The 16,152-nt window shown below is 41.5% G+C and overlaps 1 protein-coding gene and 1 pseudogene across 1 annotated transcript; both read left to right on the top strand.

Annotated features, from left to right (window-relative positions):
- Positions 1–5,050: 5,050 nt before the first annotated feature.
- LOC117482444 lies at positions 5,051–5,934 on the top strand (annotated as a pseudogene).
- Positions 5,935–13,586: 7,652 nt separating this feature from the next.
- On the top strand, positions 13,587–14,929 carry LOC117482450 (protein ALP1-like). The gene is made up of 2 exons (XM_034130550.1): positions 13,587–13,715; positions 13,880–14,929. The coding sequence occupies exons 1-2, from the start codon at positions 13,587–13,589 to the stop codon at positions 14,927–14,929; spliced, it is 1,179 nt and encodes a 392-aa protein (XP_033986441.1).
- The last annotated feature ends 1,223 nt before the right edge of the window (positions 14,930–16,152 follow it).

Genomic DNA, 16,152 nt, shown 5'->3' with positions numbered 1-16,152 from the left:
CATAAACATAAATGATCGTGGTGAAGATGATGATTAAATTAGGATTAAAAATCGAGAGCAGGCTGCATTTCCTCTCGTTCGTTTTTTTCGACTAAACAACATTATTTTGTTAAATAACAACATGGTGATGTTGTGTAAATGATTACATGTCTTATTTAGCACAGACTATGATCCTATCCGAGACATATGGATCTTAACAAAGATCCGCTAGACAGTAGTAACAGACATACTGTACATCCAGTTTACTGTATCGAAGTTGATTTCACATGAGCTCCAGTGTGGAACCCCACTGCACCCCCTGGTGGATCAATGATCCATTGCAGCTGGCTTCACAATAATTAAATGTATTTATCACGGGGGCGGTCTCAAGTCAGACTGGGGGCAGGATCTTCATCACGGGCCTTTCACGGGCCATTCACGGGCCGTTCACGGGCCGACCACGGGCCGACCACAACCCTCGCGTTTCAAACTGTCCTAAATAAGCGGCTACATCTGTAGGTTCGCTCTGATGCAAAACTGCATGCGCCCCCCCACCTTTTTTTTGTACCATGTGTGTGAGAGGGGAGAATCCCCTTCGATTCTATTGGCTCTAACGGTCAGAAAGAGATTTCATTCGTCAAAATCGACCCAAATCACCTCAGAGGTGGAGTTTTTTTTGCTAAACCTCTCAAAAGGTCAAATGTCACTTGTTTTGCATCAATCTTGATACAGGGTACTTATATGTTGTACTTTCGATTCCTAAAGCTTTTAGTCTACCTTACCATCATCCAAGGGTAGTTTTCACTATAAGTAAAAAAGAATTTTTGGATGGACACTATAATTTACAGTTTTTTACTATGTTCAATCTGAATTTTCTTTAAAATAAAAAACATCTATATTGTTCTGACTTTTCTACATCCAACTCACAGGTTTATCATTACTTTGAGAAAAAAGATTATTAATTTAACCCTTTTAGAAGGGAAGATATGGTCATTTGTTCTGGGAATGTCATTTTCGAGCCTGAGACCTGAAAAACAGGCTCAGGGCTAAACAGGTTAAAATAAATAAATAAAATAAATTTCAAAAATAAAACTATAAGTTGCAAACAAATCATTTGTGTAATCATGTAAACTATAAGTATTTTTTCTTTGTTTTAACACAGGTTTTTGTTTGCAGTTCTTGTTTCTTCTTTCTCAATGATCAGACTTTTGCTCTCGCTGCAGCACTCTCTTTTGCGCTCCTTCACTTTTTGTTTGAGATTCTGACACAAACCTCCCAGGTGGGCGGGACTTTCAGGGGTGCGTCCCCATTGGCTACTCAGTTTTTGAGTTATAGCCCAGTCCTCCAGCGATTGTACAGTGCAGGCAGCTGCGGTGCGGTAGCTGAAACACCTCCAGAAGAACCAGCATTTCAATTATTATAATACTACAAGTGAAAATATATGTAAGTATTGATCATTTGTGTTGTTTGTGCTGTACTATATGGTCTGTTTCTTTATTGTGTTAGTTAAGTGAGAAGTAAAGAAAAGCTGTGTTATGAAAGTTAGCTTTTGCTAACTTTAGATCCATAACAATGCAAGCTAGTAGCCTAATAGCAGGGACAGCTACAAAGTGAGCAGTGAGTGAGTGAGCGTTCAGACACCGGCGCACACACTCAAACGGACTCGTGTGCCTGTCTGACTCTACCAACAGGCTTTCATGATTCTGTTTGGATATGCAAGTATAAGCCATTATAGCTTATTTTATTAACAGGCTAATTTGATATGAAAATCAATGGAGGCTGAGTTAACTTTGTAGGAAAACCTACCGTCCATGATGCCCCTGAGCTGTGTTTTATTTGTTAACTTCCTTTTTTTCATTTCCTAAAACATTTATTTTCCTCTCATATTAACAGTGTGGATCATTGAGACAGCGTGGCGTCCAGAGGTCTTATCCTGTGTTCCCACTTCCTCTGAGGGGACAGCACGGAGAAGAAAGACCTGCACCAGCTTCATCCACGCTGGGCGTTGCTGTTATCACTGGCTCAGTGTCATTTCATTTGACCAAATGTCTTTACATATACATTTAATAGATGTTATTATTATCCACCTTTTTGTTTTATGTCCTTTTATTTAAAACATTCTTTTGAGACTTCATCTTCTGGTTCAAATTTCAATAAATGTAATTTGTATAATCACTCTTTTGTCTTTATTCTACATGATGTTAGAGATTCCATTCTAATCTGTTGATTATTCATATCTTCCTCAGGAATAGTATGTTGAGTTGTTAATGCTAAATGTATATCATTTTCTCACAGGATATAGAATGAGAACACCGTTTTTAATCCATTGTGTATGAATGCTTCAGCTCTTCAGATCAACATAGTAAGATGTCAGCATGTTCCTAATTGTGTTGGTATGCAGCCTAGGTCTGGTCTGTTTAATAAAGCAAATCTGCCACTTTTATATTGTAGAATATGTTCAATTAAAGCAGTCTTTAATTGTTTGTCCTAAACATAGCAATATATGCTTTTGAAATGTAACATGTCTTTGAAAAAATAATAGTATACAGTTTATATTGTGTATCACCTTTAGCTTGAAAATACATAGATGTGTTTTTTTAATCTATAAAATAAATAAATAGACAGACAGACACTTTATCAATCCCAAATTGGGAAATTATTTAACAGCAGCAGTGTGTTCAGGTATTAAAATATTTAAAGTATAAACTACACAACACAAGTATAATGCACAGCAATCCATAAGATAAGTCCGATATGTTCATGAAAACTCCCCAGGAGGCACCAACACAAACGTGGCCGAGTGGACTCCGGAGTTTGCTGCATGAGTTGCACTGTATGATCTGTGGTGTAGTGGGCTGTCACTCAAAAACTGAGAAGCCAATGGGGACACACCCCTGAGTCCTGCCCACCTTGGATGTTTGTGTCAAAAAACTGAGGGAGCGCAAACGAGAAGAGCTGCAGCGAGAGCAAAAGTCTGATCATTGAGAAAGAAGCAACAAGAACTGCAAACAAAATGATATGTTGAAACAAAGAAAAAAGACTTATAGTTTACATGATTACACAAATGATTTGTTTGCAATTTATAGTTTTATTTTTGAAATGTATTTGATTTTGCTTGACTCAGTTTTTTCATAGTTTTGCTTTATTCTGAGAAAGTGTTGCTTTATCTTTATGATACAAAACTAATCCCATAGAGGAGGAGCTGTCGGTGGGAGGAGAGAAGGAGATGGAGGAGGGGATGGTGGAGGCGGGGGACAGACTGCTGAGGACATGGAGGTCTATTCGGTCGTGTCTGACATGGAGGAGGGAGGAGATTACGAGGATGTCGAGTCTGATGGAGAGGAGGTGGAGATGACGGGACCTCTGGAGGGGAGGATCTTTGGTGGGTAAAATGCTGTGGTAAAGAGCAAAGGTACGAGGAGAGAATCCAGCAGGCTCAATGCAAAGAGGAAAGCAGAGAAGGGAAGAGAGGTGGAGAAAAGACGGGTGAAAACTTCAGGAGGTGCTGCAAAGTGTTTTGCAAAAATAAATATGTAATGGTTAGGATACTGTTCGAGTGTATAGGGGAAACATTTAGATTAGTAAATGTATATGCACCGAATGAGAAGGTTTAAAATGGTTTAGTTTAATTTTGAAAGTGGTTAAATTAAGAGGATGTTGTTTTGACTAAACATAGAGGGTTTTATTTAAATGAAGGGGAGTTCTAATGGGGATTAAGTGATATGTGTGTAAGTAATATGATGTTTAAGTATGGTGGTTTAATTATGTTTTGGCTAAAAAGTGCTTAAATTATGAGGTGATTAAGATGGTTTGATAATAGTGAAGGTGGCTAAGTGTGGAGTGTGTAATATTGTTCTGGTTAAATATATATTTGAAAGTGATTTGAAGTTTTAAATGTGTGAGTTAATGTTGATATGTTGTGGTATGTAGGGTGATGGGATTTTGATTTGATGTATGTGATGGTTTGAAATCATTGGGGTCCTTTTTTTGGGGGGGGGATCAGTAATGTTAATTGTGATTTGTAAAGTGTAAAAGCTTTCTTTCTAATAATAAAAGATTTTTTTAAAAGTGCGTTGGTGATCGGATCAGGGGGATCAGGGGATCACAGGTTCAAACCCCACTGCAGTCAGCATGTCGTTGTGTCCCTGGGCAAGACACTTCAACCCAAATTGCTCCTGTGGGGATTGTCCACAGTATTGAGTATGTAAGTCGCTTTGGATAAAAGCGTCTAACAAGTAACATGTAATGTATTCCCATAACACTCAGTAGTAATGATTTTATGTGCTTTTTTAATGATAAAATTGTTACTCTTAGAAACAAAATGAATGACCTCTTGCCTTTGACCAGTATAGTGTTATCAACAGCTCCCGGAAATGTAAGTTCTAATATTACACTAGATAGTAAATTAGTGCTTTTCAGCCATAAACCTTGAACAACTGAATTAAATGATTCTTTCTTCTAAACCATCAACGTGTATCTTAGACCCGATTCCAACTAAGCTGTTAAAGGACGTGTTTCCATTAATTAACACTTGTTTATGAAATATTATGAATATGTCTTTATTATCAGGCTATGTTCCACAATCATTTAAAGTAGCAGTGATAAAACCTCTTCTTAAAAAGCACAACCTCGATCCAGACGTTTTAGCCAACTATAGACCTATTTCTAATCTTCCGTTCCTCTCAAAAATTCTTGAGAAAGCAGTCGCAAAACAGTTGTGTGATTACTTAAAAAACAATGATTTATTTGAAGATTTTCAGTCTGGCTTTAGAACACATCATAGCACAGAGACAGCTCTGGTTGAAGTCACAAATGACCTTCTAATAGCCTCAGACAAAGGACTTTTCTCTATTCTTGTCTTCCTCGATCTCAGTGCTGCATTTGATACTATCGAGCATGATATCCTATTGCAAAGACGAGAGCACTTAGTTGGCATACAGGGAACTGCTTTAGGTCCTATCTATCTGAACACTCTCAGTTTGTGTGTGTCAACGATGAATCTTCCATGCAAACCAAAGTTAGCCATGGAGTGCCACAGGGCTCAGTGCTTGGACCTATTTTGTTCACATTATATATGCTTCCGTTAGGCAATATTATAAGGAATCATTCTGTAAATGTTCATTGTTATGCGGATGATACTCAACTATATTTATCCATCAAGCCTGATGAAACCAATCATCTAAATACAATTCAAGACTGCCTCAAGGACTTAAAAACGTGGATGACCTTACATTTTTTTATGTTAAACACGGCCAAAACTGAAGTTATTGTACTCGGCCCAAAGACTCTACGAAACAAACTATCTAAAGATATATTAACTATGGATGGCATTCATTTGGCCTCCACTGAGACTGTATCTTGGTGTTATATTTGATCAGGATTTATCCTTTAACGCCCACATAAAATCAATCTCAAGGACCGCCTTTTTTCATCTACGTAACATAGCAAAAATCAGGTATATCTTGCCTCAAAACGATGCAGAGAAACTAGTCCATGCATTTGTTACTTCAAGGCTGGATTATTGTAACTCTTTATTATCAGGGTGTACCAAGAGGTCAGTTAAGTCGCTTCAGCTGATTCAAAACGCTGCAGCACGTGTTTAACCAGAGTTCGGAAAAGGGACCACATTACTCCTGTTCTGGCTGCCTTACACTGGCTCCCTATAGAACACAGGATAGAATTTAAAATTCTTCTTCTCGCCTACAAAGCCCTTAATGGGCAGGCGCCATCTTACCTTAAATAACTCATTATACCCTACTGTCCTATTAGGGCATTGCGTTCCAAGAATGCAGGGTTGTTCCTAGAGTTTTTAAAAGTACAATGGGAGCCAGAGCCTTTTCTTATCAAGCTCCACTTTTGTGGAATCAGCTTCCAGTTTGTGTTCGGGCGGCAGACACCCTATCCGTTTTTAAGAGTGCGCTTAAGACCTTCCTTTTTGATAAAGCTTATAGTTAGGGCTGATTAGATTCAGCCCCTAGTTTTGCTGCTATAGGCTTATACTGTCGGGGGACACCTTACTTCTTCCTTCTCTCTGTCTGTACCTGTGTACTCTCATGTTCCGAATAACCCAGCTTCCCCCAAATGTCTTTTTGGTGTCTATCTACGCCGGGATCCTGAGTCGTGGCTGATCCTGTTGCTGCGGTCCTGTGTCCTGGATCCTGAGCACTGGATCCTGCATCCTGTGTCCTGGATCCTGAGCACTGGATCCTCTATCCTGAGTCCTGGATTCCGAGTCGTGGCTGAACCTGTCACTGTGGTCCTGCCTGACTTTCATGATACTACTTCCCTGATGGCTCCCACAGGATTGTTGACATCCTTGTGGATTCATCTTCTTATTATAGACACATGCATTTCCAAACATTTGGTCTACCTATGTTGTAAATGTATTATCTTTTCGATTTACACACGGCATCTATTGCACGTCTGTCCGTCCTGGGAGAGGGATCCCTCCTCTGTTGCTCTCCCTGAGGTTTCTCACATTTTCCTCTATAAACTGTGGTGAAGTTCCTTCTTTGGAAGTTTTTCCTTGTACGATGTGAGGGTCTAAGGACAGAGGGTGTCGTATTGTCATACTGATATTTAGGGATGTCCCGATCCGATCACGTGATCGGGGATCGGAGCCGATCACGTGATTTTCACGTGATCGGGGATCGGGAGAAAAAAATCGGGGATCGGAATTTCTTTTTTTTTTTTTTTTTTATAAAATATTTTTAAACATTTTATTTAATGTTACAAAACAAAAATGACCATGTTCACGTCTTAAAGTCATCCTGAGGCCTTAGTTTTGGGTTAAAATTACACAACATCATGTATGTGTTGCTTCTTTTGGGCTTGTTTTCATAGACCTGGTTGCTTATTTCTCTCAAATCTGGCAACAGAGTGGGCGCAGTGTCTAATAGTAGCAGTAAGCTAACGAGAGGCTACGTTCAGCTGGTGACTCGGGAGTCGGGACAGAGAAAATGTCAGGAGTTTGGAAGTATTATAAAATTGAAAGCGAAGGCAGTGTAACAGCCAGATGCAATGTTTGCAAGGCGGAGGTTCCGCGTGGTGGAAAGAACAGAGCTACGTTCAACATGACCAATCTAATACAAACACCACCAACAACAACACGACGAGTACACAGCGGCCACTCAGGTAACGGCACTGAAACAACCGACACTTTCAGAGACTTTTAAAAGGAAAGAGAAACTACCCCAGAACAGTGAAAAGGCCAAAAAAATAACAGCCAAGATAGCTGAATTCATCGCGTTGGATGACCAGCCGTTATCTGTTACCTTTTTTTTCCTCTTAATGCATTGCATAAAGATCGGATCGGGAAAAATCGGTATCGGCAGATTGTCAAAATCAAATGATCGGAATCGGATCGGGAGCAAAAAAAGGTGATCGGGACATCCCTACTGATATTCTGTACAAACTGTGAAGTCCACTGAGACAAATGTAACATTTGTGATATTGGGCTATATAAATAAACATTGATTGATTGATTGATTGATAACCCATATTTTGATATTGAAGTCAACAATATAGCAAAGCCCTACTAGAAATATTGTATTGCAGCACGCTAGACCGTAAAGTTCGTAATGACTTTTAATAAACTTGATGCAGGTATATGTATAAAAATCAGTTGGCAATGTCCAACACAAAATCTTCCACGGAAACACTGCAACTGATGTTGCCTCAGTTCAGGGCAGGATAAATCCACAGCAGGAGATAGAGAAAAACTCCCACTGGAACACGAACCGGTGAAACGCCTAGCAGCCTCCAGAACAGGCAAACAGGAACCAAGAAACACAAGGGCTGGAATCGAGGTCGGGGACTGAAGGCTGAGGCGTTCAATGGGGAATCCAGATAACAGGTAGGTCCAAAACAGGCAGAGAGATGAGAGGGGCGTGTCAGGAGCTCAGGTGAGGGGCGTGAGTGGAAAACTACAGAGAGACTGCATACTGTGACAAATATGCCCATCCACAAATGGCAGGTACCCAGTCCTGACCCTACCAAAAGATAAATATATAAATATCTCTGTCTCAGTGTGGTCAGTGCTGAATGCTTAACCACACAGAAATAATTACAGCTGTTCGTGACCTTCACATCTCACTTTCATTTGATCAAAAGAATACATCTACATTCACTCACAGCGGCAGTTTTATTTTGAGTTACATTTTTTTTTAAATTACGTTTTGGCTGCTACATAGCTGACATGAAAATTATTTTGGATCAGTAAATACGCAACCCAGTCTCACGGCATTTCGTGTTATAGTCACGATATTTAATCTATTGATTTGTGTTCACCAACACGATTTTAAAAGCAATGTATTTCTATTGGTAGTATGTTTCGTGCCTGCACCACGTCTTTTTGTCCGGTCGGGTCTTGGAAGACCGGAAGCTGTGTGGTTCATAAAAACATTTTCTTTACATTCGATACCGTCCAGGGAAAGAGAATATGGATGCTGACAGTCTATCAAAAACATTGCCAGACTCCGCCCCTCACTCTCTGACTCAGTGGCAGAAACACTCATACACGCCTTCATCACATCCCGTCTGGACTACTGCAATGGAGTCCTGTCCGTGGTTCCCAGCAAAACCCTGGCCAGGCTCCAATATGTCCAGAACTCTGCCGCCAGGCTTCTCACCCGCACTAAGCCATGGCAACACATCACCCCCACCCTCATCCACCTCCACTGGCTGCCGGTCAAGTCCCGGATTCACTATAAAACACTCCTCCTCACGTACAAGTCCCTCCATACCCTCGCCCCCCAGTACTTAACTGACCTCCTACATCCCTACACCCCTTCTCGGAGTCTGCGGTCCTCCGACACAGGCCTGCTCTCCATCCCCCGCTCTCGCCTTCGTACTGTGGGTGACAGGGCGTTCAGTGTTGCGGCCCCCACCCTCTGGAATGCACTTCCTCCTGAGATCCGGAACGCTGCCTCACTGGACATCTTCAAATCCTCACTAAAAACACACCTGTTCACCATGGCCTTCGGACCCTAGTCCTTTCCTGGTTCCCTGGCTTCCTTTATTTTATTTTACTTTGTCTTGTTTTGTTCACTCCTCATTGTCTGTTTTGTCTTGTCTGTCCACCATGTACAGCGACCTTGGGTCCCGTGAAAGGCGCTTTATAAATTCCATTTATTATTATTATTATTATTATTATTATTATTATTATTATCAAGGATGCCTGTATGTTGAAGAAATGTTGGAAAAATGTACAGAAGAGCTCCCATCAGACTGTGTGGCAGCTACAGCCCAAGCAGTCGAGACTCAAGCTCATCGTTGGTCTGCCCAGTAGTTGCCACTCTCCAATGTTCATCAGTGAGTGAAGCAACGTATAAACCATTCTCAGTTCCTGAAATAAGAAAAGCACAGCAAGATGACAAAAACATTGGTCCAGTGATGCAGTGTAAACTGAGGGACAAAAAGCCAGATAGACATGAATTTCATGCATTGAGTTAACAAAGCAAGTGCCTTCTCCACGAATGGGAAAGACTCCATATCGATGACAATGTCATTCTTCGCAAGAAAACAGTTAACAAAACACAGCTTGTATTACCTGAGAGGCATACAATCACTGTACTGAAAGAGTTGCATGATGAGATGGGCCATCAAGGCATTGATCGTACAACATCGTCAATTTGACCCAGAGCTGTTTTTTATTGTATGTAACTTTTTTTCAATAAGATATTAATGTCACGGTTTTGGATTGTTTTCATTTTCCACCTTTTATTTTGAAATGTTTTCCTCCTTGTGTCTTGTCTGATCCATCTTCCTGTGTTTGCCTTCCTGTCGTTCGTTTCCCTGGTGTGTCTGATTGTCTGATAGTGTTCACCTGTTGCCCTTGTGTTTCTGCCTCCCTTACCCCAGCTGTGTCTTGTCTTGTGATTACCCCTCTCTGTATTTAGTCTTGTCTTCCCCTGTGTGCCTTGTCAGTTCATTGTCTCTCCTGTCTCCCTCCATGTTGGTCACGGTCAGTTTTTGTGCTACCTATGTGTTTCATGCCATGTTTTTGTTCAGCTTTTAAAATAAAGCTCGCTTTTTGTTTCAAGATGTTTTTACCTTTTTTGTAGTCTGCATTTGGGTCCTACCCTTTCCACGCAACCTAACAATTAAAGTCTCCCAGTCCGTGACTTTTCCTGAAAGTGTGTTATGTAGCACCCTATGTTGTTAAAAATGGTCAATATGAAGTCAGATAAAAAAAATTGCCATTTATACCTATTTCCGCCCAGCGGGTCATATTGACCCCACCCCTTTTCATATAAACATGACGTGTTGCTATAGCAACGCCTTTTGTCTACTGCGGTTCCTTATAGATTGAGAGATAGATGGATATATATATTGATAGATAGTTATAGATAGAGAGAGAGATAGAGACAGTCTGTAGTGAAGGAGTGCGCTCCCGCTCACGGGAGACTGCTCGCGCTGCGCTCCGCAGCAAACAGCTGTGGGGCGAGTTGAAAGTACGTTATGCTGGCCGGGGTGTCTAAATAATGCTTCCGGGCCAGCGGGCCATTTATAATGTCGAGCCCTGTCATATGAAAAGCTGAGAGTCCACAGATTCTATTGGTATACGTTTCATCCCTGTGCGATCAAAGCTCACTGTTCAATAAAAGAACATTTTACCTTGAAAATCAGTGCATTCTAATAGCGGGTCAATTTGACCCAGGTGGCGGTTTTAGGTATACAAAAACCTCTGGTGAAAGTGAATGGGAAGCGTCTCCGTTGAAGCACGCAATGCTGCCGTGTGGACGTACCGTTAATGGAGACATGTTGAACGTTTTTGTCACTGCCTCAAGAGGCATTTTGTTTAATCTTTTTTTCTTTTTCAACGTAGGAGAGGTTTTCCTACGTTTTTCATGAAAAATGATTTCCAAGGAGTGTAGGGTTTGGGAATTATGGCAGGTTTAAAAAAGAAAGTTAAGGCCAATTTCAAGCTCTGCTCCACTGTGACATCACGCACTCTAACCCTTAATGAGCTGCGCAATACACACTAATGTTAAAATCTGAAGAAGGCCTCTTTACCAAGCTCCAAACTAAGTGTAAAAGATATCAAAAATCTGAATACAATTTCAATAGCTGAATTTCTTGTGACCGTTTTAAAGTTGGAATGAAGTCTCTAGCTGAAAGTATGTGGAAGGAGTAGCATTTGGCGCACGGTGTAGGTAAAAGAGGATTTTAAGGTTCCTCCCATTGAGTTACATGTTAAGCTCTGAGCCTGTTTTTCAGGTCTCAGGCTCGAAAATGACATTCCCAGAACAAATGGCCATATCTTCCCTTCTAAAAGGGTTAAATTAATAATCTTTTTTCTCAAAGTAATGATAAACCTGTGAGTTGGATGTAGAAAAGTATTCACACTAAAAAGTCGTCAGAAAAAGAAGTAGTGGAGTAAAGTACTGATACCAGAAACATGTACTTAAGTACAGTAACGAAGTATTTGTACTCCACTACTTCCCACCTCTGGTTATACAACATTAATGTATTTATGGGTAGTGTCTGCTGAAAACAGTCAAACAAAACAGAGTTTGATTGAAAGCTTTACACCTGCCCAATCGAACCATTCAAGAAAATGGCACGGCGTCCCCTTCTCCTCAGCTCGCGGGGGATATCAGGTCCCTCTGTTAGCATCGCCATGCTATGTGAGGCTGACAGCTAATATCTGGTGTAAACAATGGGGGGGCGTTCACGGCGTGTGGGAACCCAGTAATGTTCAGAAAGGTAGAAGAACCAGTGCGGTTCTTTACATTCATGGTTCAAGAATAAGTTACAAAGTGTATTTACAAAAGAATAGCGCAAAGTATGATAAATAGAAGATAAAAAAGTAGGAATACTCACCAGTGAGTAGGAGTGCTGTAACAAGGCTGCCACTCAAGCAGCGCCAGAAACGGCTAAGCTATTGATGTAGCTGCTCCGCTCACACTTACAATGACGTCTTACAGAGATAATTAAGGCAGCAACTATATTCACCATGCCATAGACCAGGGGTGGGGAACCTTTTTCCTCTTAAGGGCCATTTCAATTTTTACAACATCCTCCGAGGGCCGTACAAATTAATGAACTCAACCTCTGCTTAAAAAAACTAAAATCACAGCCCATTCATTTGGCCTTTCTTTCATGCTGTGCAAAGAAAAAGCAACCTCTTAATCCAGATATCTTACCATGACTCGCGCACGGTTGTGGCATGACCACCAAAACAGAAAGATATTGGACACAAGATGTGTGCAAATGTATTTAGTTTCCTATCCATGTGAACATGATTTAAGTAGGGGGTGGACCTAACATCCTCTAGGGGGGTCCAGGGGCCTGCTCCCCCGGGAAGATTTTTTTTTAAATGTTGAAGTTAAACCATCAATCTGGTGCACTTTGAGAGCAAAATTAAGAGATCTATGGATACATCTCTCAACATCCATATGAAACAGAACTGTAAGCAGATTTTCTTTTTCTTTATGGATATTTTACAAATCACTCCCCTTTTAAACTTTTTTTTACTGTCATATTGTTAGGTAGCGTGGAAAGGGTAGGACCCAAATGCAGACTACAAAAAGGATAAAGGTCTATAAACAAAAACGAGCTTTATTACAAAAGCTGATGACAAAAAACATGACTTGAAACAAAATGAAAGCACAAGGAAAAAACATTTACCGAAAGACTGACTGTGACTGACATGGAGGGAGACAGGAAAAACAAACAATGAACCGACAAGGCACATAGGGGCAGACAAGACTAAATACAGAGAGGGGTAATCACAAGACAAGACACAGCTGGGGTAAGGGAGGCAGAAACACAAGGGCAACAGGTGAACACAATCAGACACACCAGGGAAACTAACGACAGGAAGGCAAACACAGGAAGAAGGAACAGAGAAGACACAAGGGCCCGTTCTCATTTCATCAAATGTCCCTCCTCGACTCCTATCCTCGAGACTTAGTCCCGCCCACAGGAGATGCGAGCGGAGGAGCCGAGGAGGGGAACCGAGGAGAGAGGAGGGGAAGCAGCAGGCGGTTAGAGAAATGAGAACTCCTCTCCTCTGAGTGGTCATATTAAAGAGACGTCCGTTAATTATGACGTGGCAACAGCTGCATCAGCTGTGAGTGTTTTGTTAGAGCGCTGTATTTTGTAATCTCTGTTAGATCAGCTGAACATTGTTCACCCACATATTTACTTTAAATTCCATTTGCAACAAGGATGACACGAATGTATGAGTATTTTCGACACATACTAGCATCTCTTCTGTATTGGGCAGCACTAAAACATTATTATAAAAAGTACCCTACAAATAAAGGGAGACATATAGGCTACATTACGCTTATATACGTTTCATATATTCACACATGCACACATACAAACACACAAAACACCCAATGACTGTCTATACACTATACACAGTTGGCTATGTTAACCTTTTTAAACTAGTAGGCTAAATTACATGATAAATCATCAACTCACACCTCTTTCACAAAACACCTGCAACGAATTTCTAATCCAAGTAATTAACGAATCATGAGGGACCTGACAGGCTATATAAGGTCCAGGCACACCTCTGATTTAAATCTCAACAACGAAAAACATAGTCAGTGACCACATCAAACAAATTGACTCTGAAAAATCGATTGACAATGAAACCCGCAGTAGCGTGTGCCTTAGGGCAGTGGCAACGACTTCTGACCAACAACAGGAATCAGGAGAGACGCCGATCCCAGCGCTGGAAAGCTCAAATGCGCAAAGCCATCCTGCTTCATCTTGAGGTATTTACGAGTGTTTGTTTAAAATTGTTTTAAATAGTTGTAAAATAGCTGGCTTTTTACATTGGAATACAAAAATTGATTAATTTGTTATGACAGAATATGTATGTGCAGTTTAGTTTGCTGGATAAAGGTATTGACCTCTGTACATTTTATTCTTCCTGCAGGTTCAACACCCACACTCATACAGAAGTTTGAACAGCAGTGTCCCGGTGCTGGAGCTGTACTTCGGAGATGGGTGCCTGCTGAAGGACTTCAGGATGAGCCGAGACTCCCTGGAGGCCTTGATGCGGTGTCTGGGGCCTGAGAGGAGACAGGCCTGGGGACACCACATGACTGTATTGACAACTGTATACTGGCTGGCACACGGTTTGTCATACAGTGTGGTGTCCCGGGCCTTTCAGGTACCCCTCTCCACGGTCCACAGACTGGTCCACCAGGGAGTGGAGGACATCGCTGCTCTCAGGCAGTCTGTGATCAGGCTGCCTGCTGGTCCAGAGCTGGAGGAGGTCGAGCAGGGCTTCCAGCAGTTGGCCGATAGCCCGGCATTTAGTTCATGTGTGGGTGCCATTGATGGGTGCCACATTAGAATAAAGACCCCACCCGGACCCAGTGGCCAGGACTACATTAATCGGAAGCTCTTTCCTTCCATACAGCTGCAGGCTGTATGCGATGCGAAGGGTAAATTCCTACAAACACTCGTAGGATTTCCGGGCTCAGTGCACGAGACCCGCGTCCTAAAAAACAGTACCTTATACAAAGAGGCTCTGTACCCTCCACCAGGGTACTTCATTGTGGGAGATGGTGGCTATCCGTGCATTGTACACCCCATAACGGTCGTAACCCCGTATCGGGAGCCACTACAGGGGAGGGTACAGAGCCGCTTCAACGGCTGCCATGCCAAAGCGCGCAGCATCATTGAGTGCGCTTTTGGGATACTGAAGGGGCGATGGAGGTGCCTCCTGTCGAAGGCCTTGGAGGTGAACCACACCTTTGTCCCTGCTGTGGTCACTGCCTGCTGTGTACTGCACAATCTCAGCATTACTGCAGACATGACTCAACTGTTGGAGGAGGAGGAGGAGGAGGTAGTAGAGAGGTCTCCACCTCGTCCTGTGAGGGGGGAGCGAGGTGGACAGGGCCGGCGAGACAGACTGGCAGACCAAATCTCGGCTCCTGACCACAACCCGGTCCAGCTGAACGACCACGATTATTGTTAAGAGGATTTTTATTTATGGCCAGTTTTTTTGTTACCCGTTTATTGTCTTCACCGATGAAAAATGCATTTACTGGCCAGATGCATTCCTCGGTTCTTTTGTTTGTCCATTTATATGCCTTATTTCCAATTTCACCTTGCTCAAGTTTATTTAGAGCAAAGGACTTTACAGACCCATGTCTTTATTACAAATTGTATGTGAAATAGGCCATCACACAATGTCTTCAGAAAGTGTTATGTTTAGTGTTGAAATTGAGTCATCTTCAGTGATAAAATATTGTTATGCTTTGACTGAACTTGAAAAGAAAGAAGAGACATGTGTTAGTAATTTTACTTATGTAGGGTTTGAGCTACATGCAGTAACTTGCCTCAATGTTAATGTATATATTATTTATAATAAAACATCCCTGATATTGCATTTGGATACTTTACACACGGTTGGTTTATGCGCTGAATTATTTGAGGTGGAGATTGAAAAAGCGGAAATCAGTGGCCATGACTTTCTGTATGACTATAGACAGTTATGCCTGGGGTTGCAAAATTACTTTAAAAACGTTGGCTTTTCAGTCAGGTCACAATCATAAAATGTATATTCAGCTTTGTATAAAATAAAGATCTCCTTGTATCTTCAGTAAACATGTGTGTTTCTGTATGTCTAATTGTAAAGAAGGCTTCATGCTTGATGTAAGCCTGGAGTTCGGGTCTGTGAGACCCGTTTTCATTATTTATCTAAAGAAAAATGACATGATAAATTATTTTTGCTAACTCACTCAATGGTCTTGGCTCTGCAGGTGTCCCTTGAAAAACAGATCAATGACCTCAATGGGATTTCACCTGAATAAATAAAGGTTTTGAATTGAATTGAATTTTCTGTGAAGAACATATCAGAACACATTTTCAGTGACCACCCACTGTACCCCCCCCCTACACATTTATATTACATACAGGGTGTTCGGGTCCACCAGACCCACGAACACTGGCTGAATAACAGAAATATGAACACACCACACAAGGGTTAAGGTCAAACTTAAATGTTTACTCAATGTATTCCACAACATATAGAAATAATAAATAAAGAATAAATGAACACATCCAAAGTACAGAAAATAGAAGAACAAAAAACACACTATTCCTTCCGAACGAGCTCCTCAAAGAGCTTGAGGAATTTGGCGGAGGCTTCCTCCGCGGCTGCCTGCTAGCGGTTGAAGCGGTCCTCCTCCTTGACCG

Source organism: Trematomus bernacchii, unplaced genomic scaffold (genome assembly GCF_902827165.1).
Source record: "Trematomus bernacchii unplaced genomic scaffold, fTreBer1.1, whole genome shotgun sequence".
Lineage (NCBI taxonomy): Eukaryota > Metazoa > Chordata > Actinopteri > Perciformes > Nototheniidae > Trematomus > Trematomus bernacchii.
This window is presented reverse-complemented; position numbering and strand designations above follow the sequence as displayed.